The sequence below is a fragment of the Castor canadensis genome, chromosome 1, assembly GCF_047511655.1.
Source record: "Castor canadensis chromosome 1, mCasCan1.hap1v2, whole genome shotgun sequence".
Classification (NCBI taxonomy): domain Eukaryota; kingdom Metazoa; phylum Chordata; class Mammalia; order Rodentia; family Castoridae; genus Castor; species Castor canadensis.
This window is the reverse complement of record NC_133386.1, coordinates 5,067,771-5,090,339: the sequence shown is the minus strand read 5'-3', so window position 1 is coordinate 5,090,339 and position 22,569 is coordinate 5,067,771. Positions and strand designations below refer to the sequence as shown.

The 22,569-nt window shown below is 35.3% G+C and overlaps 1 protein-coding gene across 6 annotated transcripts in view; it reads left to right on the top strand.

Moving 5' to 3' along the window:
• The window catches only part of Qki (QKI, KH domain containing RNA binding), a 136,118-nt gene extending 118,508 nt beyond the window's left edge, over positions 1-17,610 (top strand). Inside the window, exons 5-8 of one of the 6 annotated variants that reach the window (XR_002213193.2) lie at positions 6,054-6,141; positions 7,481-7,780; positions 9,734-10,566; positions 14,489-17,610. Coding sequence is in view for 5 of the 6 variants with exons in the window: in XM_020177717.2 (XP_020033306.1) it covers positions 6,054-6,141; positions 7,481-7,780; positions 10,492-10,566; positions 14,489-14,505 (480 nt within the window). In the remaining variant the exon portion in view is untranslated. Of the gene's footprint in view, positions 1-6,053; positions 6,142-7,480; positions 7,781-8,504; positions 9,523-9,733; positions 13,945-14,488 lie in introns of those variants that run through there. The other 5 variants (XM_020177714.2, XM_020177717.2, XM_074070736.1 and 2 more) reach the window with 5 other exon arrangements.
• The last annotated feature ends 4,959 nt before the right edge of the window (positions 17,611-22,569 follow it).

The following is a 22,569-nucleotide window of genomic DNA, read 5'->3' as shown; positions in this document are numbered from 1 at the left end:
AAAGTTTTAATTACATTGAAGGTATGCCTTTAGGAACACCGTGAAACAATGAAGAAAAGGTCAAGGTACATAGATCCTTAATTGCTTCAGGTGTCACCATGATAACTACATCCAAAAATAGTTTGGATTTAAGTGCAACTAGTAGTGGTTACTTAAAGTTGCTTTGCGTGCCAGAGCACTATCTTCCTATACTCCTCTTGAGGTAGGTCTTCAAGATTGTGCTCCATGACTCAGAAATCTCAGGAGTGTCTCCTAAAGAAAAGTGGATTACTTTGAAGAGACCTTTCAGGGAAGAAGGATATCATACAATGAAGTCTTGCAAAAGCAATTGGAGTGACAGTTTTATCAAAGATCTTCACAGATGAGCTTAATGCACACAATTAATACACTTCTTTAAAACCCTTTATTTAAATTTAAGTCTTCATAGAAGAATAGAAAAGAAAAGACTGGGAAAGAAAGGAGCATGGAATCAAGGAAACTTTAAATGATCTAGAAGAAATAGCAGTTGGACATGATTGACACAGAAATCGGCTTTTGTTGCAAAGTATGACTGGTGGTGTAAGAGGAGAGGATGTTGTGATGGCCACCAATACCAGTCTAGGAAATTCAGATTGTGTGAAGTAGTGATGGAGAGTTACTTACTTTCTATATCAGGAAAATAGAAAACATAACCTACGTGGTTTAACAAAGGACTTGATTAAACAGGTGTTGGCAACTTAAGGAGAAAGGGGACAGGCTATAATACAGATTTAGAACAGCTATAACCCTGAGGCTGGAAGATGAAACAGAGAAGGCTGGTAGTATTTTTAGGTCTTACACATTTTGAGAAAGTGCTGTGCCGAGTTGGAACTGAAGCCTCTGACATGGAGCCACTCAGCTGATGTTGGAACTCAGATGAGTGGATGGTCTCTGGCAAGTGAAGAGCTGAGAGAAGCTCCACACAGAGGGAGCCTGTCCTTTTCTCCCCCATCCATTTCTTCAGGCTTGCTTTATTTAACACCCTTCACTCTTGTCTCAATTGAGAGAGCTTCACTGAAGACAAGCTGGCAAAAAGAAATACTTGTGCAGCAAGTATTGGTCAAATGCTAGACCAAGCATTTGAAATCTGCATATGGGAGATTAATTTGAACCTTAGTAATTGCTACATCATTTCAGAGTAAAAAAATCTGAAATGGGAAAACAATTCTTCTCTTAGCTTTATAAAATTAGTTGGAGTAAGTCAACCTAAGATTCATATTCGCCTGACTTCTCCACTTTGGTGTTTAAAATAAGCTTTCCAAACTTAACCTTTCACAGTAGAGCTTTTGATTCCACATCCTTCAGCTTTTGTCATCTCATTAACTGGAACCATCATCTGTTTATTTCTTAATCTAAAAACCTGAACACCGCTGGCAGAGTGGCTCAAGCAGTAGAGTGCCTGCCTAGCAAGCATAAGGACCTGAGTTCAAGACCCAGTGCCACCAAAAAAAAAAACCAAAAACCTGAACATCATTCTTCAGTTTCTCTTCTTCCCTAACCCCCTACATCCAGCTGGTCATCAAGCTCTGTCAGGTTAACTTACTTTCCCATTTTTGTTCTTATTTCCCCCAAGGACAGTTCATCATGTGTGATTCCTGGACTATGTCAAAACTTGTGACCAGTTTTATTAATCATATTGGGGCCTCTACCCATCCATGCACTAATTAGCAGGATGATCCTTTAAGACAAACTCTGTTATGACACACACCCTTTAAAACCCTTTATTTAAGTAGACATTGGTTAAGTTCTTTGATAGTCTTGTCTGCCAATGCTGGCAAGACAGATGAAAGGGTTGATCAGTATTAAAATTCTTTAGAAAATTTGGTTCCTGTTCTTTTTCTCCATTTTTTTCCCATCTTTTATTCCCCCAAGTAAATTAGTTACATGTTTTTGGTGTTTGGAAAACCATTATTTACCTATTTCAAGGTTATGGAAAAGTAAAAATGAAAAAAAAAAAAAAGAAGAGACAGCACATATCTTTGTATAATTGATTGTCAAATAAACAGTATGGTCAAAAGTGTTCTCATTTTATATGGTGTCATTAGAGAAGGCTACTCTCTGAAAGAGGAGTATCATTAGGACTTTTGAAAGATGTACATATGAGAAACTTCTAGAGAAGAGTTTAACTTGGAGTCAGAAAAGTACTCTAAAGGGCCATGGACAGATGATTTTGACTCAGGTAAAGCACTGCAAATAAGGCTACTGTGTAAATTTCATGAAGTCTCTCCGGTGCTAGGCGGTAGTTTGGACTTCTCACAAGCAATGAGTTAATTTTTTTCATTGAAACAATTTTAATGATTTAGAAATACCCATTATTCCAGCTCTCTATGGTAATTACATTGTAGTTTTTTTGGGTATACTTTATAGATTTTAAAATACAAAATAAACGCAGTTTTCATCATTTCTAATGTGAGGTCTCTGATGAATTCACAGGATGCTCCACATAAGGCATTTACAGTCTCAGCAAAGGTAACCCGAGGACTTTGAATCATGTGACTCTGGGAGCTAGTTTTGCATTTTGACATTCTGTAACTTTGGATAAGCTTAAGGATAATATAGTACTAGTAACTTAGCTTTGTTATAAAGCATACATACTTGAATGGTGAAGATTTTATATACATCCATAAATCTGCCATTCATAATTGCAAACCCCAGAAAGTTAAGAAAAGTATGCTTACAAGTATGGCTTTGTCTCACTTTTGTATTATTCTGTCTGTTACAAACTGGATTGTAAATGTGTTTCCCTGGCCCCACTCATGATGTTGTATCATACATGGTATATTTATTTCTGCAAATCAAAAACTGAAATCTCAAGGCACTTCTGTGACATCACAGATTTTATCCATTAACAAGTGTTTGTTATATTTTTGAAACTCAAGTTTCAAAAATGAAGGTGGTGCTATTTTAATAATGTTTGAAGCTTTTACATAATATTCCCATACAGCTAATCTGCCCTGAGACTCGGCAGCTCCCCTTCTAGGTGTTTACAGGATAAATGAAAACTTAACATTCACAAAAAAGCCTTGTACGAGAATTTTCATACTGGCTTTATTCAGAGTATTCCCAAACTGGACAGAACCCGGTGTCTGTAGCAGAAGAATCAGTAGGCAGAATACTCCTAAGCCATTAAAACAAATGAACTGCTGCTACACACAAAGTGGATGAGTGTCATAAATTACTGTGCTGAGAAAAAGAAACTGGGCACAAAAATTATATTTGATTTGGTTCTCTGAAGTTCTAGAATAGGCGAACTGAACTGGGAAAAGAGACATGGGATGAATGGTTGGTGCTTGAGGTACAGGGGGATTTGGTTGGTGGAAATGTTCTGTCTTGATGTGCATTCATCAAATCCATTTAAACCTGGGAGCTTCCCTGCCTTTAAATTACACCTGAGTTTCTTTACTGATTTAAAATATTGGGTAAACACTTAAGAAATGAAAAGCTATGAGATAGCAGCTAATCACTTAAATTAAGCATGTAAAATGTGGCTTTTATGACTTTATGCTAATTGCTGAATTAAGACTGTTTCCCTTTGTTACAAATTTAAAAGCCTGTTGTGTCTGACATAGATATGCTGGTCCCTGATGGAGGTTCTGTAAAATACCTTATAGAATGTCTATATATAGAGAGATCAGATATAGAACTCCAGGATGCCATATTTGACCAATTACTACCTTTGAGAAAAGTCTGAAGTGTGGCTAGTAGACTCTAGAGCATGTGCTCTCTGCAGAAGTCTCATCTTTATTTCTGGTTCTGGCAGATGCACACCTGCCCTCCCATTTGCTGTGATACTTCAAGCCTGCACTGCTTCCTCCTCACCTGGCTGGGGGCACCTTGATCCTCCTCTTTTTGTACAAATACGTTTACAAAATAATATGTGATACATCTGGCATTCTTCTAATATTATATATAGGCTTAAATCTGAACCAACTCTCAGTAAATTTTAATTTTTCGTGACAAACTTGAGAGGCTTGCTTATAGATTTTGAATTCTTCCCTTTCAATAAGTTTACACAACTTCATTTTTAACCAGTTATTTCTGTGTCTTTCAAAAATTATTTTTTTCAATTTCCTTTGTGCCGGTTGATAGAGGTCAAGGAATAATAATCCCATAAGTACACAAATATCTTCTTCCTATACACTACTGCAAAGCAAAATGTACTTTTTAAAAGTTGGCAGTGGCATATTAAGTGAAAACATCATGAAAATAACATTTATCTTTTTCTTTAATTCTTTGTAACTTATTAAATGCCCACTCAACATTTCTGACATTATAGTCCACCATCCCTTGTTCTTATGCCAAAGATCTTTGTGTTATTACAGTTGCAATATAAATGGGGAACTGCATTTTTCCTAGTTCTGCTCTTTTCTTGAATCAGAGACAAAATTATATCAGAGAAGTCATTGAGTCACTTTTTATCTAAATATTAAAGCCTGAGGACTAGTTAATGCATTAAATTGGACAGACATTTCGTTCTAACCCTAACACCATCTTCTCAGGGTCAGACTTTTCCGTAGACCTTCATCCATTGTTTCCTTTTACTGTGGCAAGTTAAAGTTTATTCTGTAGGAGTTAAACATTGGGATTTGAAATAAGGTTATATTTCCCATACCCATCATTTAAAAAGTAAGTCCCACAAATAACGTGGGGAAGGGTATCTGGGTGCTAGGCAGTAAGAAATAAGAAATAGTCTCTACTTTGCTGGGATGCATGGCTCAAGTGGTAGAGCACTTGCCTAGCAAGTGTGAGGCCTTGAATTCAAACCCTAGAACAAACTATAGGAAAATCACATAATCTAGGAATGGCCCCTGAAGACTGTAGTAGTTTGGTTAAAGTGTATGGGGATAGGTAGGATTTGGGAAGAAGAAAGGATAGAATGAAGTGCAGAGAGGATTTGCAATAGAGGAAATAGGAAAAATGCAAAGACAAGAAAGGGGTTGTGACCTGGTGTTATATTCCCATATAATGTTAGGTTATGTATGTAAAATAGTAAAAGTACTGGTTCAATTTGAAGTGATAGTTTTGGGCCAGATCATAGATATCTTAGGTTTTTTGGGGGGTTGGGTTATTTTGGGGGATGGAACACAGTACTGGGTACTGGGGTTTGAACTCAAGGCCTCATGCTTGCTAGGCAGGCACTCTACCACTTGAGCTACTCAGCCAGCTCTAGATACCTTACATCTTTCACATTTTTAGATGGTAAGAAATCATGAAAGGGTCTGAGGCATGAGAATGTTGAGAAACACTGAAAGTTTTGTTCTGGGCAATTTAATCTTAACCCTTGGGCATGTAGGTTGGGTAGAGATTGAGTGAAGGGCGTCTTTAACAGGTGTTTTCAGTTGTGTGGGTAGTATTGTCAATAATGACTACAACATGGATGATGATCGTCAATGGAAGAGTGGAATGAATCCATGGAAATGGGTGGCTGGACATTTTCATGATCAGAGATGAGTCTGGTTTATGTCTGTCTTTGTAGCATAGTTATTACAAGGGCCTATTTTCTCTTTTAAATGGTTCCTTGTTTAGACCAGTAAATCATATGGTGACCCTAGAGAGAGTGCCATAGAATCAGTAGCACTTGCTAATTCAACTGAGAGAGGACAGAATTGGTGGCATAACAAATTTTCATGGTTATTATAATTTCATTAAATTTTCCTTTTGTAGAATTAAGAATAAGATTCTTTTAGCTGAATACCATAATCAGATTTTGGATTTTTAAAATATGTATGTGTGTACATGTATTCCTTTTAATGAACAACCTCAGTTTTGGAATATTCATGACATTTTCATTAATTTCAATTTAAAATCAAAGCTTTTTAGAACTTTTTAAGTATAGTTTACTTTTTTTAAGACAATTCAAGTAGAAATGAAGCAATGTGCTGTCGCTGAGAAAATAGGGTTCGGAGTATTAGAACATTTTGGTTTCTGAGCTTAATGTTCCTGATTGGAGCAGGTGGATGCAGTCACAGGGTCTGTAGATGTAGATGCATGTGGCAGTCTCAAATGCTTACTGCTCTTGTGTTTCCCATGTGTAGGCAGAAGGAGAAGACAGCCTGAAGAAGATGCAGCTGATGGAGCTCGCAATTCTGAATGGCACCTACAGAGATGCCAACATAAAATCACGTAAGAACGAGACTGAGGCCCAGGGTTACAGCTGTCTCAGCTGTTTTGTCTGCAGACCTTTGTCCTTCTGGCAGCCTACCACATGACAGTTAGACTGAAGAGTTGAAGTAATGATGTCAGTATGGGACTGGCAGTCCTATTTTTGATGCTTTCATGAATCACAACCCTCTTGACTTTATTGTGTACCAGCATATCTTAAGTGTTGGATTTGTAAATTCTTATTTTTCTGATGAAATTTTGACCTTTAAATTCAAGGATTTCAAGAAATGTCCCTTTCTGTTCACTATTGGTTTAAGTTTTCAAGCTTATTTTATTACATTTTGCAAAAGACAAAATTTTGAAAGTTTTTTTTTTTTGAAAGCTAATTTAAAGCATAACTGAATGAAATGACCCCTCTGTTGAGTTCTTTCCTTTCCTCTGGCTTGCATGTTTCCCCTCTAGTTTTTTTTTTGCTATGGAGCTCAGATGTGAGTTCACAGAGATCAGTAGTGGATGATAACTATTTTAGTCTTGATTTTTCCTTTTTATGGGTCTGTGAATGTTTTTTGAAGGTATGAGGGTAACTTTCTATTTTAAAATGAACTGATACGAAATTTGTATTTTGAGACAACCCTAAGGTTTGCACATGTCATTTGTATAAAGGTAATAATATATTTAAATTAGTACTTTTTAAAGAAACAAAGTTCTAGCCAACTTTGCAAAATGTAGGCAACCTGGTGAGTTCAGAAGTAGCTACTTTTTAAGTGGTTGACTTTAGTTTACTCATGAGAATGTAAGAATTTCATTAATAGCCATAAACCTAAAAATAGGGCATTTTTGTTGTTTTCTTTATGAAGTGATTCCTAAAGATACAGGGAATTTATATATGCACCTAGTGGTTACCTGCCTGACTTAGTATGATGGAAAATGTTTGCTTCAACTAGAAACTGAAGCTACACTTTAGAAATGTACCAAAGCTGTGTTTCTGTGGACTCTACAATTTTTTTTTTGTAACATTTTTTAATCAAGTGCTTTCTTGTGCTTCTGCATGCACTTTCAGTCTCATGAAATCTTTAAAACAGATATACCAGATATAGGAACTAAATATAACCTCTTAATGGTCTCATTTTTTTACAGTGGCTTTTTAATTTTTGAGTATTCTTAATCACATTGGGAAAGGGAGAGCTGATTGCATTTGATTGGTGTGCTTTGGCACTTTTGTGTGGGCAGTGCATGTACTAATGATTTCCTTTTATTTTTCTTCTTTCCTGCTTTTTCCTCTTTTTCCTACTCCCCTCTCATTTCCCCATGTTATACTCCTGTCCCCATACTTCTTTCTAAATTTCTTTGCTTACTGTAGCAGCCCTTGCCTTTTCTCTTGCAGCAACAGCCCAGGCTGCTCCAAGGATCATTACTGGGCCTGCTCCTGTTCTCCCACCAGCTGCCCTGCGTACGCCTACGCCAGCTGGCCCTACCATAATGCCTTTGATCAGACAAATACAGACCGCTGTCATGCCAAACGGAACTCCTCACCCAACTGCTGCAATAGTCCCTCCAGGGCCCGAGGCAGGGCTGATCTACACGCCCTATGAGTATCCCTACACGCTGGCCCCGGCTACGTCAATCCTTGAGTATCCTATTGAGCCCAGTGGTGTACTAGGTAAGTGCTTCTCCCTAGGTCTTAGCACATTGTACATTTTGCTGCCCAGACATTGAAATGATTTTTTTTTTTTCAGTTTTAGAGAGGCAAGAGAAGTCTCCATTAGAAAAGACTGAAAACTAAATTTTATTTTATTTCAGCTCCTCACAAGGGTTCCCCCGTTAAATAGCTATACCTTCTGTTTGTGTGCAGATTCACCTCAGTTACTCAGATTCTCTTTGATCAGGTTAATTTATACATTTTAAGCAGAAAATACTTTGCACATTTGCTATTACTGAGATTGTCATTTTATTTAGGTCCTATACCCATTGTCTTATTATCTCTATCAGCTCCACCTCCCAAAGTTAGATTTCTCTTGTCTTACAGATTTATTTAATTGCCAGCTAAAATTTAAAGCTCTGTGTGAAATTATTTTGAGATTTTTTTATATTGAGATTTTTTATAACATTTATATTGCTATATTTTTAAATATTTAGTGAAACCAGATTAATGGTTACAGTTTTAAAAGGTTTTCAGTTCTTGTCTTTTGAAGTCCTAGTTAACATTAAATATGACTGATTCTTCTGTTTTTAGTAGTACAGTGTGGAATAGATGAGTAAATTCCAAGTTACTAAGTTGAGGCTCACACTGGAGGCAAAAATTACATCACACTATAAACACTTGGTATTACATGGACAAAGAGTGTGTGCTTGAGAAAGACATTACTGATGCCTTTTTCTTATAGAGTGGATTGAAATGCCAGTCATGCCTGATATTTCAGCCCATTGACTTGCTGGATGAAGGACTAGAATACAGCAGCTGTTAGAGCACGACCAGTCAATGTGGGACAAACTGTTTCCGAGCAACCCCTTTGTTTTACCAGACACAATTGTACATGACCTTGGTGCTGCATGCATTCTGTTGACTTTAGGACTTTGATCTTCTAAAGTTTTTTTCCCCAGCATTAATACTGATTTATAAAAATTTGAAAATTTTTAATGAACCCAGACATTAAGATTTAAGTTTGAAAATTCATTGTTCAATTAAAGCCACAACGCTCTGTATGTTATCTGTGTGTGTGCATGCATTCAGGTGCCTTTTGTTTCATGAACAAATACATTTTATTGTATATGTTTTCTGTCTAAATCATTGTATAAAGTAATTGAAGGTCAGAATTATACCACAGAACTGTTGATTAGAGGCTTGTTTCTGTTGCACATTTCCTGAAGCATTTTAAAATAACATGTAACCTGTAACCCTTCTATTAATACTCTGTCCTATGGCCCTGTGCATGCTCTTTCCCCAGAACTCCTCTCTGCTGCACCCACAGCATCTGTTCCTGAGGAGTTAGGACTTGTGACTGCTGCAGGTCTGAGGCTCTCAGCCACCAGCTGCTGTCCCAGCACCTTCAGTGCAAGATCTCCCTGGTTTTGCCACATGGAATTACACTTGCATATGATTAGTTTATCTAAAATATAAAAGGGGTGATCACCCAGTTTACTGCTTAGAAACATCAAGAGGCACTGCTGTAAAATCTGTTTCTCATTGCAAAAACCATGCCTTTTATTTTGTTGGGAATTTTTTAATTATAAAAATTTGATTATTAAGCAAAGTTCAAGAGCAGAATGCACGGATACCTAATTAGCATTCATAAGGTGATTAATAATGAGTACTGAATTTTAAAAAAAAAACCTCTTATGATCAATATTATTTCTTTCTTTGTCACCTAAGCAGTAAAACATGATATTGACCCCTTGGAGAACTGAGGAAATTACTTAAAATTGCCAAGTTACAGTAAGTTTGCACACAGATAACATGCATGCTATGTATTAAATCTCACACTAAATTATTTAAAAATAAGCAGTGCCCTTCAAAACAGATGCAGACATGTGTGTTGGTGGTGGTGAGGAGATTGGTGTTAGCATCAAATCTTCATTGATGACTAATTTTTAATTCCCTTCCTTTTATCTTTAGGTATGGCTTTCCCAACGAAAGGCTAAGAATTCAAGAACGGTCTTAACCGAACTCTCATCAGATCTGAATTTAACAAATGCTTAGTCTCAGCAGCCTCCGGGGGAAAAAGCTTAGCCTAGCAGTCAGTGACTTACTTGCACTTTTTGCACATAGATATAAAGTAAAATTATGTTATTAATTTGGTTTCCTCTGTAATATTACAAAGTAATGGTAATTTATAAAGGAGTGTATAGTAGTATACTGACTGCTAAGTGTACTATACTGTTTGCTTTACTAATCACCTAATTCATTGCAGTTCATACTTATTGACTCAAAGTTTAAAACCACAATCTGTAGGCTTTAAGAATTGCTTTTAAAACCTTTTAAGTGATAAACTCTGGAAGTGGTCTTAAGGTTAGCACATAATTGTCAGTATTAAACTTGGCATTATTTAAGGAGTCCTGCTGCAAGAAAGGCACTTCAGTGAATATGTGACTAGTAAAGCTCAAAAATGTTTGGGTTGCTAGAGCTCATGAAGTTCTTTAACTCGGGGACTGCCAGTGATTGGATAAGTAGGTTAAGGCCAACACATTTGAAATGAATGCAACATTAATAGATGCATATCTACGTGACATATTACAGTTAATTTTAAAACTACTGTGCCTTAACATGTTTTTTAAAACAAACTTTTGTAGTAAATGAACATTTGAAATCCATTTTGATGAACCTGCTGTTAATGCTGTTTTCTAACTTTGTCTTGGTGATTGCAATTTAACTAGGTGCGGTGGCCACTAAAGTTCGAAGGCACGATATGCGTGTCCATCCTTACCAAAGGATTGTGACCGCAGACCGAGGTTAGTTTAGTCCTGCAGTTCTTGTTTATAAGAAATACGTTGGGTGTCCATAAAATTTGCAACACCACACCTGATGGAAAAATGTAACTGTTTACCTGCATACCATTTGTTTTCCTTTTCTAAATTCATTTTAATAATTGACAGATTTAAGGATTGGGTTTTTTGTTTTGTTTTTCCTCTGCGTTTTAACTTATTAAATCTATTATTATATATTATGATTTATTCCTACTAAATCATAAATTAGTCAATTTGGGGAGGTGTTAAATTTTTATGTTGCTTTAACTATTTTTCAGTAATAACTTTTGCTCAATTTTACCTTTTAATTGTTCTGAAATTTTGGGTTGGTATTGCAAAATGAATTGAATGGATGGTGCTTTAATGAGAGAAGTAAAGGAACACATGCCTCCTGTGTACTTTTGGAGAAAACTGAAGATTAGTTTCCATTTTTCTTTACAATAAAATACTTGAGCCACTGTATAATCATGAGGGTATACATGTCATGTACTTAGCTAAAATCAACAAAGCCAGGACTGTGAAGAGAACTTTCATATAGTTGGATCTTTTTTATATATAAATTAGAAAAACAATTCCCTCTTATTCTTACATTCTCTTGCCAAAATGGATCCTTTAACTTTTGTCATTTGCTGCTAGAATCTATTATTGGAAGGTGAACTGTCTCCTGAAGTTCTGTGGTATATGCCATCCAGCTATTTGGGTATCCCTTTTGACTAACCTGTGACTGGAAAAAGAAGTCTTCATTTTTCTCCTTTTTGGCATTTGTAATTTGTGTCCTTACACGCCCTTGGGCCCTTTTATAAATTATTTATGCTTATTGAGGAGTTAAATTTTCGGTTTATTGACATTGTGTTGTTTTTTTAAGTTTTTATCACAAGATAGGAATCCCAAATATGGTAGGAAAGAACTTTTTCAAAATTTTCTGTTATGACACATTTATTACCTACTAATTAAACTGTTCAACGACTCTTAATATTAGTGGGAAAACGTGACGAATTTACACTGTAGTTGTATGTCTTCTATAAATTTTTGTGATGAAAGACTCTGCTTTACAAGGTTACTTTGAATACTGATCATAAATACCAGATGCAGCTGTTGTCTATATTAGAAATAAAATGCCTATGCAACTACATTGATGCCATTTATTCAATATCATGCATAATTAAAGAGCCTTTGAAGACTTTCAGCTAATGGATACATTATTAGTAGTCATTCAGTGATCAGAATAGAACCCAATCTCAGTGATTATCCATGAAGATAGTATTCCTTGACTCCTTGGCAAGTGTCCCCGACACAAGCAGGTAAACCTCCCTTCCTGCATCAGAGTAAGTCTCCTAGGGATGGGGAATTTAGAGAGGGGGGAAGTCACTTTAGATTTAAAGAAGTAGGTAATCCCATGAATAATTTCAAGCTAAATTCATACTGCTAATGTCTAAAATAGTTCTAGCAGAGTATTTTAAAGTAATTTTTCTACTGTTAAATTTTCTTCTGTGTATGCCTCCTTTTTGGAGATTTCTTATAATTTTGTTTTAACACTAATTATTGGCTTACTTAATACTCTAAGTGCCTTCAGATAGTTGGAAACTTTAGAGAAGTTTTTATTGTATTTGGAAAATGATGACACATTCCATGCATGGCTCATGTATAGTTATATTTATCTTAGTTCTCTCACTGTTTGTATTCAAAATGCAATGTCAGCAAACCGAAATGCTATATATTTTTTAAGTTCCAGTAGTTGTATACTTACTGTCACCGTATGCACTCATTGGGTCTAAAGGAAATGCCTGAAGTCCTTCACTTAAATTATTTTATGATACTACTGTTTTTCTCTATTTTTGAGGTTTCTTTTTTATTTTTAAAGATTTTTTGAAGAAAAGATTATGATAAATATTCATTTGATGCAAGGAAGCTCGGCCCTTGGACATATAACCATGTAATTTGTATGAGCATTTAGAGCACCACATGGTTGACAGATACCTAATTCTTTTCTAAAAATAACCCCACCTCTATATGTATTTTAAAACTGAATTTGAAACCTATGTAAGACCAACTGACCTTTTAGTTGTGATGAACTGTAAATGATTTTGCACACTTGAAATACCTGTGTGTACTGTAGAGCCAGAACTTGGCAGAGGGTGTATTTTAGGTGTACTGCTACATACAAATGGTAGTTTAATTCGCTATGTATTCCACACACAAACATAATAGAAGTTTTCCTGAGTAATGATTTTACAAAAGCCCTTACTTAACATAATTTGTGTAAGAAACTTAAACAATTTAATCAAAATTTTAAGTTATAAAAATGCTTTAAAGATTTCATAGTTTGGAGTACCTGTGAAAAAGTAGTGTGACTGCATCAGGTTAAATATTTATTTCCTCCATTGATGTTGGAATAGCATTTTTATTCTAAATAAAATTCCAGTTCTTTTTAAGAAATTCAGGGGTGATTTGGTCACATGGAAGATAACAGTATTTTTGTAGTATTTATAAACTGTCCTAAATGATAGACTATAGAAAGCATTTTCATCCTATGAAGGAAAATCAGTCCATTATAGATTATTTAAGACCTGTGAACATTATACCTACTAGGTTTTGATTTACATGGTGGCATAGAGTAACTTTGCACTGAATATCTTTTCATTCACATCTCCTCTGCCTTTGTCGCAATGGCAACAGTACAGAAAATTCTGTCAAACCTCAGAATATAGTAGAAATAATTAAGCTGTTGAATGAGTCTTAAAAATCATACTACTGTTAAGTGGACCAAGTTTGGTGAAGCAGAATGTGACAGGTGGATTAAGGAAGGAACAACTCAAGGACATTGGGAATGATAACTTTTCCACTTGAGAACTACTTTATGTTTTACTGTAATTTTTAAAAATTTTTTGTTCTTTTTTGTTATTTTGCAAAAGAAAATAGTATTTACAGGTGGCTTCTTTTAAAATATAAAAATATAAAGCAGGAATGTATATGAAATGTCAGATTTTATTGTATTTGCAGAGTATTAGCTTTGAAATTGAATAAAGAAAGCTGTTTGTAGTTTTAAAATGCCTTATTGGTATCAATTAGAAATTACTTCTATTTTTGATGTACTTAGAGCTCTTTGAGGTATAGAATTTTAAATGGCAGGATTTTACAGTGTTTACATGCAAGTGCATTTTATAAGTGTTCTATATGTGTAAAATAGTATTTTCAACTGGAAAGTGTTGGCCATTGCAAAAGGCCTGGCCTTTTTCTGGTTCCCATGATGTTACCTACACTGCTAGACTACAGTATTGCTTTGTGTCATGAGGCCAAGAAACTCCGTGTTGTTTGTAAATAGAATAATTGAAAAAGCAATAAACATTTATTGAACAAAAGAAACCTTGTTTGGCCCAGAGTTTATGTTGAACCAAATTGTTCATAAAAATTTTAGTATCTTTAGATTCATTTCTGCCAATCATCAGTTATTAATAATCACATCCATCATTAATAGTTGCTTTGTTGCTTGCACCTGGGACAATACTAATGCTTAATGGCAGTCAGATGCTGACACCTGCACTGACTGTTGAGGTTCTGTATACCAAACCTGTTCACCATTGTTTCCCATCTCTTTCATTGACTGCTGCTAACTATTAGTTGTCAGTTGTACTTTATCTCCATTTTTCCTGTTAACCAGTTTTTTTTTTTTTTTTTTTTGTGGGTGTGGGCTCCTCTTCATTTGTTCAAATCATGATATGAAATTGTCATGATTTTTATTGTAATCCGTAGATGGTGTCAATCAGTTTGTCAGAATTAAAACATGCTTTTTTTTATTAGTTGTGATTAGTTTTTCATGTTGTCATTAAGCCGTCACTAGCTGAAACTAATCTCTTCTCTATCTTTTCTTTTCTTTTTTTTGTTTTGTTTTTTGTTTCTAACCACCCAGCCGCCACCGGCAACTAACCTATGACCTTCTGACCTCTGAACTCTTCACCCAATGATGACCTGACCATGCCTGCCTGCTGATCAGTTAACTGGTAATCGCCTTTGCTTGCCTGTCGTCAGTGCAGCGAGCTGAGGCACTTGTCCGTTCGTCTTACCATCTAACCAAACAAAAGACAAAGAAATTGTCCTCCAACTCAGCTTCCCCCCCCCCCCCCCCCCCCCCCCCCCCCCCCCCCCCCGTTTGGGTGAAAGTGGTTCTAGAAACTGCACTGAATAGTAGTAAAGCAATAAGGCCCAATTCATCCCACAGCACTGGTCATCTTTCAATGCCCCACCCTAAGCGAACGGTAAGAAGGGGAGACAGACGGCCCTTAACTACTCGATGACAGAGGCAGTTACTGTGAGAGACTTCTAGGAATCTTTTTCTTCTCATAGCGAAGTTAAAAAGCTCTCTCTGAATGTACTGTGTGATGATGCATCATGCATGAACCTTTGGTCAGGGATGTCATTGGTGAAGTGATTTCAAAAAGTATTCAAAATTTGATATGCTGTTTTGTCACTACAGTGCCCTCAAAGGGCAGAGTTGCAGCCTTTTTTATATTGCCTGCCAAAATTTGAAGTATTAGAAGAAAGTGTGCCATGAGAGAAGAAAAAAGGAGTTTTGAAAAGTAATACAAACAACAAAACTGCAACACTATTTTTTAAAAAGATGAATATCTGAGTTAAAATTACCAAACATTTATTTTACACCTCCTTAAAAAAAATATGAGAACAAGGTACATGCATTATGTGTCACATTACTGGGCAAACTGTTTGAGTATTTTTTTTAAACCTCCCTGTATAGAAAAAAATCATTAAGGATGTAAAAGCCATGCTTGCCTATTTGCTGTATACATGTAATGAAATTGTAGATAAAGTGTAGTGCATTGAAACAAATGAACAAAAAGTAGATACTTTTACTATACAAGGGTGCTGGTGCAGAAAAAAATATATATATTTTTGGAAATGTAGCATTTTATACTTTCAAGTGTTATAAAAAAAAACGAAAAAGAACAAAGAAAACCCTTTATTTCATTAAATGATTTTTTCTGGTGGTTGTCAAGAAACAAAAGACCAAAAGAGCCTTTTTGTCTTTCTTTTTTATTTTTTAAGTATTGGAATAAGTCTAAAGAAAGAAAGTGCCTTATTTTCCTTCACGGTCATTTAGTCAAGTGTCCTGTAAGATCAGCTCCTCCCTCAGAATAAAAGTTAATGCATGTTACTCAGTCGCCCAGTATGTGAACGAAGATATGAGGGGAGACAAATGAGTTGATGGTTTGAATTATATGATTTGTGCCACGTTACCTTGACGCGAATTTGCCAAATCTGATACTGTGAAAAAATTTGATGACTTTTCTTACGTGTGATGAGTAGGAAGTTTTAAAACATCATTCTTTTAGAAATCATAATTGAATATTTTTGGTTATTACAGTTTGTATCATTAGCCCAAAGGATTCTGAAATACAAATTATGTGAGATCTGAACATCAGTTTACAGACAGAATTAGAGCTTTATTTTATTTGGAGAAGAGATAATATATTGGAATTTCTTTTTAACTAATTGGAGATAATAGTATACCTAGCAAATTTTTTTCACAAAAATGAATATTTGTGATTTTTCATCCTGGAAAACAGTGTTTTTAAACAAGCTGAATTTAATTAGACTTCTTTATATCATACCAGAATAACTTGTGTAGTCCATCTCTTGCTGGCTTTAGTAATCGCCCCATATGCACACCTTTTTTTTGCCCTTTTTTTTTTTTTTCAACGTTAAAGGAATGTGAGAAAGTAGCATCTAGATCTGCCTATAGATATGCGACTGCATTTCAGTTTAAACTTCCATTTTCTCATGAAGTTGAAACAGTTTTGTAGTTGAAGCAATTTGTGTGCAAAGCCTGCATCTAACACTTGAGTGAATAATCATTAAACTGTTCAGTACCAGATGTGGCAAATCTCAAGTGATGGTGGACTCCCAGCTCATCAACTCATGTCCTCTTCCATACTTCATGGCTTCACAGTCAAGGTCAGCAGGAAGCTCAGTCGTTACCTTCACGGTGACCTCGCCATCATCTTGTCTCACTTGGAATCGTTGTCAGTTTATTTACTATGCAATAGACAGTCATTGTTTTGTACTCAGCTAGCTTTGATTTACTGTGCCTCTGCTGTGTCTTTCTGTTACACATACAGTTGTTTTCATTAACTTACAGTATATACTGTGCCATTTTGAGTTTTCCTTTGGTTGATTGGTAGAATAAATTTGCGACACTCAAACTCTTGAGGTGGCAGTAAGAACAGTTCCAGTGTTTGAACCAGTCTCATCTCAACTCTGTTACACCTGGATGTTTTAGATGTTTATGAAAGGTCTTTTACAGGGAAGAAAGTAAATGTATGAAACAATAAACGTGTGACATTGATGAGTAATGTTGGCTCTGAACAAACTTTTGAAAACTTAAGTTGACAAAATTTTGGATCAACTGAAAAAAAGCATGACTTTGAAATCTCTGAATGCCTTGGTTCTCAGTATTATCATTCTTTATTGAATTTATTTCTTATTAAAGTATGTAGTTTTTAAGACTTTTTTTCTGACAGTATTATGTAATTTTTTTAGTGTGGGTAGATGGGAGTGTCGCTTGTATGTTTCCGTGCAGCTGACAGCGTTTTTTGTCTTTTCTTTATTATCTTAGTTCCATGCCATGTATGTACCATAACCAACCGATTGCCTATGAGAAACATGTAAGATAATGTATCTACAGCCACTGTTACAAGTTTATAATGTATTTTTCTATCTTGTTTTATATGTATGTTATATAACATTCAAAAAGAATTTTTTTCTTGATTGAGAAAAGGATACAAAATGCAAAATTCACAATTTTGATAACTGAAAATTGCCAATTGTTTTGCAGTACTTTATTATATTGGGTGTCTTGTCTTTCTTGGGCTTTTAGTTAGCTAATGAATGAATATATTAGACACTTTGGGTTTTAGTTGGGATTTTACATAGCTTGCATTTTAATTCTTTGGTTCTTTGCTGTTTCTATTAACCCATAGCATTATTTTAATAAATGTTATAATACCAACCTACTAACTCTGGACTATTGTCTGTTTATTAACCTTTACATGTTTAATTAAAATAAACAAATAAAGACAAAAGAATGTAAAATCTTGAGTTACTGGACTAACCCTGAAGAACGTGACCACAGATAACATAGTGTGACTTGTTTTTTTTATGTTTGTTAGCTGACAACTCTGCACACTACTGTTACATGGCTTTGGTTATTCTGGCCTTTTACTTTGGGGGGGTGGGTACCAGTAGAGATGGGAACAAAGTAGAATTTGTTTGAGGTATTCTAGTTATGCCACTTGCCTTCAGCATCTGCGTTACTAATTTCACACTTTCTTATTTTTCCTTCTCCAAAATAATCACTGACTGCTCACAGCATAAAGAGTACAGAAACGCATTGTAATGATACATATCTTGGGAAACCAGTTTGATTCATTGTTGAACCACTTATTTTTAATGTCTATAAGTAGGTAATTTTATGGTCACATTATAAAGCAAAAAATCTGTTGATATTTTACCTATATTAAGATTTTTGCTTCAACTTGACATGTTCCTTTGTATAAAGTATTGAACTTGTTTAGCCAACATCTCTGATTAGAGGCGTCTCACATAGGTAAGGCCAGAAGCAGATTGGGTCTGTTTCTCATGACAAGTAAGTCATGAATAACCACCACACATCCCCAGTGCACTGTGGGGCTTTCCTCAGGTGGTTTCTCTCTCATTCACTTCTAAAACACTGTAGCTGATACTGATGATACAAGAAATTTAAGGAGGAAGAACACTGAAATTTGAAAAATCATATGTATATTAATTGCCTGCATCCAAATAAATTTAAGAAGATTCTTTAAATATCCTCACACTTTTCTTGGCTGGCCACAACCTGTGTAAATAGATTTCTGATTATGACTTCTTTAACTCTTGAGGTGTGTTTTTGTGTCACAGATTGGTAATTGCTTTCTCTGTGAAACAGTTCTTTGTAATAATAAAAATTCTCAGGATGAATTTTGAGTTTGTAAATAATGGCTTATTTTTGTATATTATTTATTTGGAGTTCTAAAATTTAGGGCTGAAACAGATTACAAGAAGTGGAAGTCATAACCAAACCAACCTATAAAAGTATTTTCATATTTGTGAATGCATGTATGAAATTCACAGAATGATGATACCTGATTTAATCACCATTGAAATGGTGTTTTTGAATCATGTAAATGAATATAGTCATTTGATGTGAAGAGCAGGCAGTGTGTTATTGTTAGTTAGAGCTATGCTACTGTCTAAAAAGTTTTCATTGCCATAACATGTTCGTATATTGTGAAAAAATTTAAAGATTGCTGTCAAGCTGATAAATAAGTTGTTATGGTATCATGTCACTTAAATTGATGAAGGATTTCTATGCAATTTAATATTCTCTGAGGCCTATGAATGTAGACTCATCTCATTTTCAATTAAGGGTACTTCATGTGTAATTATGTCATATTGTCACCTTTTCTATTGAAGATGTTGTAAAAGATTACTTTTTGAAGGGTGAAAATAGTACTGCAAATCCCCTTTTTATACAGGTTGCTATAGTATTAAACATGAAACTGCCAAATTGCTGGAAGGGAAAATTCTAGAGTCACATTATTGTTTGATACTGTGACTTGATAAAAATGATTGATAGGTGTGAGCTTTCAGTCAAAAGGTTAGTGAAATTAATGTACTTAGGTCATTTTTATTTTTCTTTAGGCCAAATGTCAAGAAAATCACAGCATGAAAATTCACACACACCCTGGTGCAGTAGCTTTGTGTGTGGTAAAGTCCATGTGGGGATCAGTGAGGAGCCCTGTCAGTAAAATGAAGTGTGTGTACACACTCATGATAGGTAGTTGGCTAAGGTTTTCTAAGTACTACATGAGTGTAAAGAATCTGAATATTTGAGTACAACCAAAGGAGATGGTAAGTTTAAATGAAATTGCTCATCATCAAATCAAGAATTTCTTTATTGATGAAGTCTTAACCTTTTGATATCTTCTGTGATAGTTTGAAGGTTTTTTGTTGTTGTTTGACTGGAATGGGTTCTCTGTCCTTACTCCTTGATAACAACAAATGCTACCAAGTCATAATCCATTTGCTTAGCAAATACTAAAATACTATTTTCAGAAAACTTCTTGGCCTCACAAATTTTTTAAGTACATAGAATAATGGTTTACATTAAATTGAAAGACTTTTTTTATAGAATAGATATAACAAAATTATATGTACACCTAGTATTCAATGTTGAATCAAACTGGTTAACCTGCATCACAATACTTTCAATGTTTCTGCTGCACTAATTGCTTAGGATTGGGAGAAAGGAGGAATGATTAATTCATGGTAGATAGAAGTGGGTGGTAGATGTAGCAAATAGCAGCACCCAACATACCTCTTTAAAAGTGCTATTATTGAGAAGTTTTGATTACCAACTATACATTTTACAGTTTATATTATAGTGCTAAGTCTCAAACATTTAGAATATTACTTGTGGAAATTTAAGTTGGAATAGGTGTTCCCACATCATATGTAAATTGCAAATGACTTTACATGACGTGCAATAAACCAACTGGAAAGCATGCATATGCTTCATCCTCTCAAGCCAGTTTTAGCTGAAAATGCTGCTTACCCCTGTCCCCAAAATAGAAAACGTTAGGATAATGCACGTTTTAGACTTCTATTGGTGTTTTTAATATTATTTAAAAATTAAAGAATCTGACATTCTGGAGTTCTGATATCCTTTAATGAGAAGATGGCCATAGTATTTAATTTGATCTCAGTGATTAAAAGAAAGAAATCAGTAAACAAGCCTCTACAGTGTTTCTCAGTTGGACCGTGTGTATAAGATAGTTATTCCTAATTATCTTTTATGGGACTCTGGTATAATCTCTGTGTAGTTTGTAAATATAAGAAAGATGACTAGGATGTAACTTATATGGTAGAGTGCGTGCCTGCCATGCACTGGGTTTGATCTCCAACACCATGCACAGCAAGAAAAACACAGTGTTGACCCAATCTTGATCTCATCTGCTGTGTGAAAAGGACTAATATCGTCAATGTCTTGAACAGCATTGAAGAATTAAGAGGAAGATTGTTCCCAGTAGCTTGATGTCTTTCCATCTTGACATCCAAGTTTTATAACTCCTTGCACCTTAAGTTTCCTAGTCTCCCTTATTTGTAGACTCTCCAGCTTCCTTTGCCTGCTTTCTACTCATTTACTGGGCTCTTCCTTCTCAATGGTATACTTTTTTCACATACCTGCGAAAGTAGCTAACAAGTATAGTTTAGCCATAGCACCAGTTACAGCCTAGGGGGGCCAGAGATGTGTTTGGTCTGTGTAGTGTTGTTTTGCTTTTTTGGGTACTTGCCAACATTAAAACTCTTCATAAAAAGTCTGCTGGTCTTCAAAGATCAAACTACCTGGAAAGCTCAAACATGCATTCGAACGGTAGCTGGCGTGGCAGCTGAAAATAGATAGTTCAGCTGTCTCCTTAAACCAAACACATCCTGTTTATCCATCATCCCGCTACCCCTTAACTGAGTGTCACACTTGAGCTGTTACTGTTTCCTTCTCCTGTCTTGCTTTAATCATGTCCTCTCCTCCCTGGTTCCTGTGGACACTATGCTTGTTTCTTCTAGTCCAGAATGATGGTATGGCTCTTCAGACAACAAAGATAACTTTCTCAAAAGGGATCATGTAAAATAGGTTTTAATCATTTTCCTCCTGGAAAATCAGATGAATATGGTTTCTAAATTCATTGAAAATATCAGGCACTGAAATGTATCTCAATATAGGAAAGAACTTGTATTGGGTAAAGAAGCTAGATGACATTTGGGTTTCTTTCCTGATGGGATTTTTTTTATAACTACCTGCTACAGTTTTATACTCTTTGTGGTCTTGTACAGTTAAACTAGTTGAATTTTTAACAGTTTTACTGTAAGTATTCCACATCGAAAAGCAAATGCTAGTGATGGGTAAGCTTGGAACCACATCCCACCAGAAAATACATATTAAATTTAGATTATTCTTATTAAGTGCCATTGTGAAATACATGGCATACACCTTCATAATAGTGTTTTTTTATGTATTGTACAGTACTTACAATTTTCCAGAGTATGTCCTAGGATGAAAATTGTGCCTTCTTATGTTCTACGTGTATTGGTTACTTAACTGGATATTAACGCTATGGGGAAAAATGAGTGTAAATGAGAAAAATTTGCAGGTATATTCTTGTAGCACTATTTGAGTTGGTTCAAAAAATTTCGAAATGATTCATTTAACTTAGAACTTCTGTCAAGGTTGGTACTGAATGATAAAGTGCCTTGGCTGTACTTGAAACCTGAATTTTAAAAACTGCTTTTACCCCAGTGTTGTGCATGGTTTCACCTATAAAATTGAAAAGGACTAGTAGTGCAGTTGGAAAGTTGGTTTAAACTCATTTTAATGAGATAATTTATATTAGTAATGCTTTTGTTCAGTGCTAAAAAGACATTTTAAGAAATTGTCCAGTGTTTAAACCGACTCGTTTCCAGATGGTGGTGAACAGTAAAACTTGAAACTGGTGGGGGAAGCACAATGTGAAAACATCTGAAGCTAAATTCACATTTATTCTCAGAAGGAAAGTAGATTAGCAACTCAGACATGCAAATGTCTTACTCCAAACCAGTATTCTGTCTGGCTTTAGTATTTGGCTACCAGAAGTAGGGTTTCTCTTTGTTTTTGTTTTTTTTTTTTTTTCCAAAGGAGGAAAAGTAAGGAACTGGAAAATTTTGGTGTGCACATGTGGTCTGTCATCAGTAAGACTGGTGTTTGGTTCTAAGTTGAGGCAAGACACCACCAGTTGCTCTTGAAGTTTATAATAAAAGTAGCCTGGGATGGAGAGAAACAAAAGGGAAAATGGATGAGGCTTGCTTTATATTCTCCTTTTAGGCATTTGCTTTTTCAGAGAGACTTGTTACTATTCGAGGAAAGTG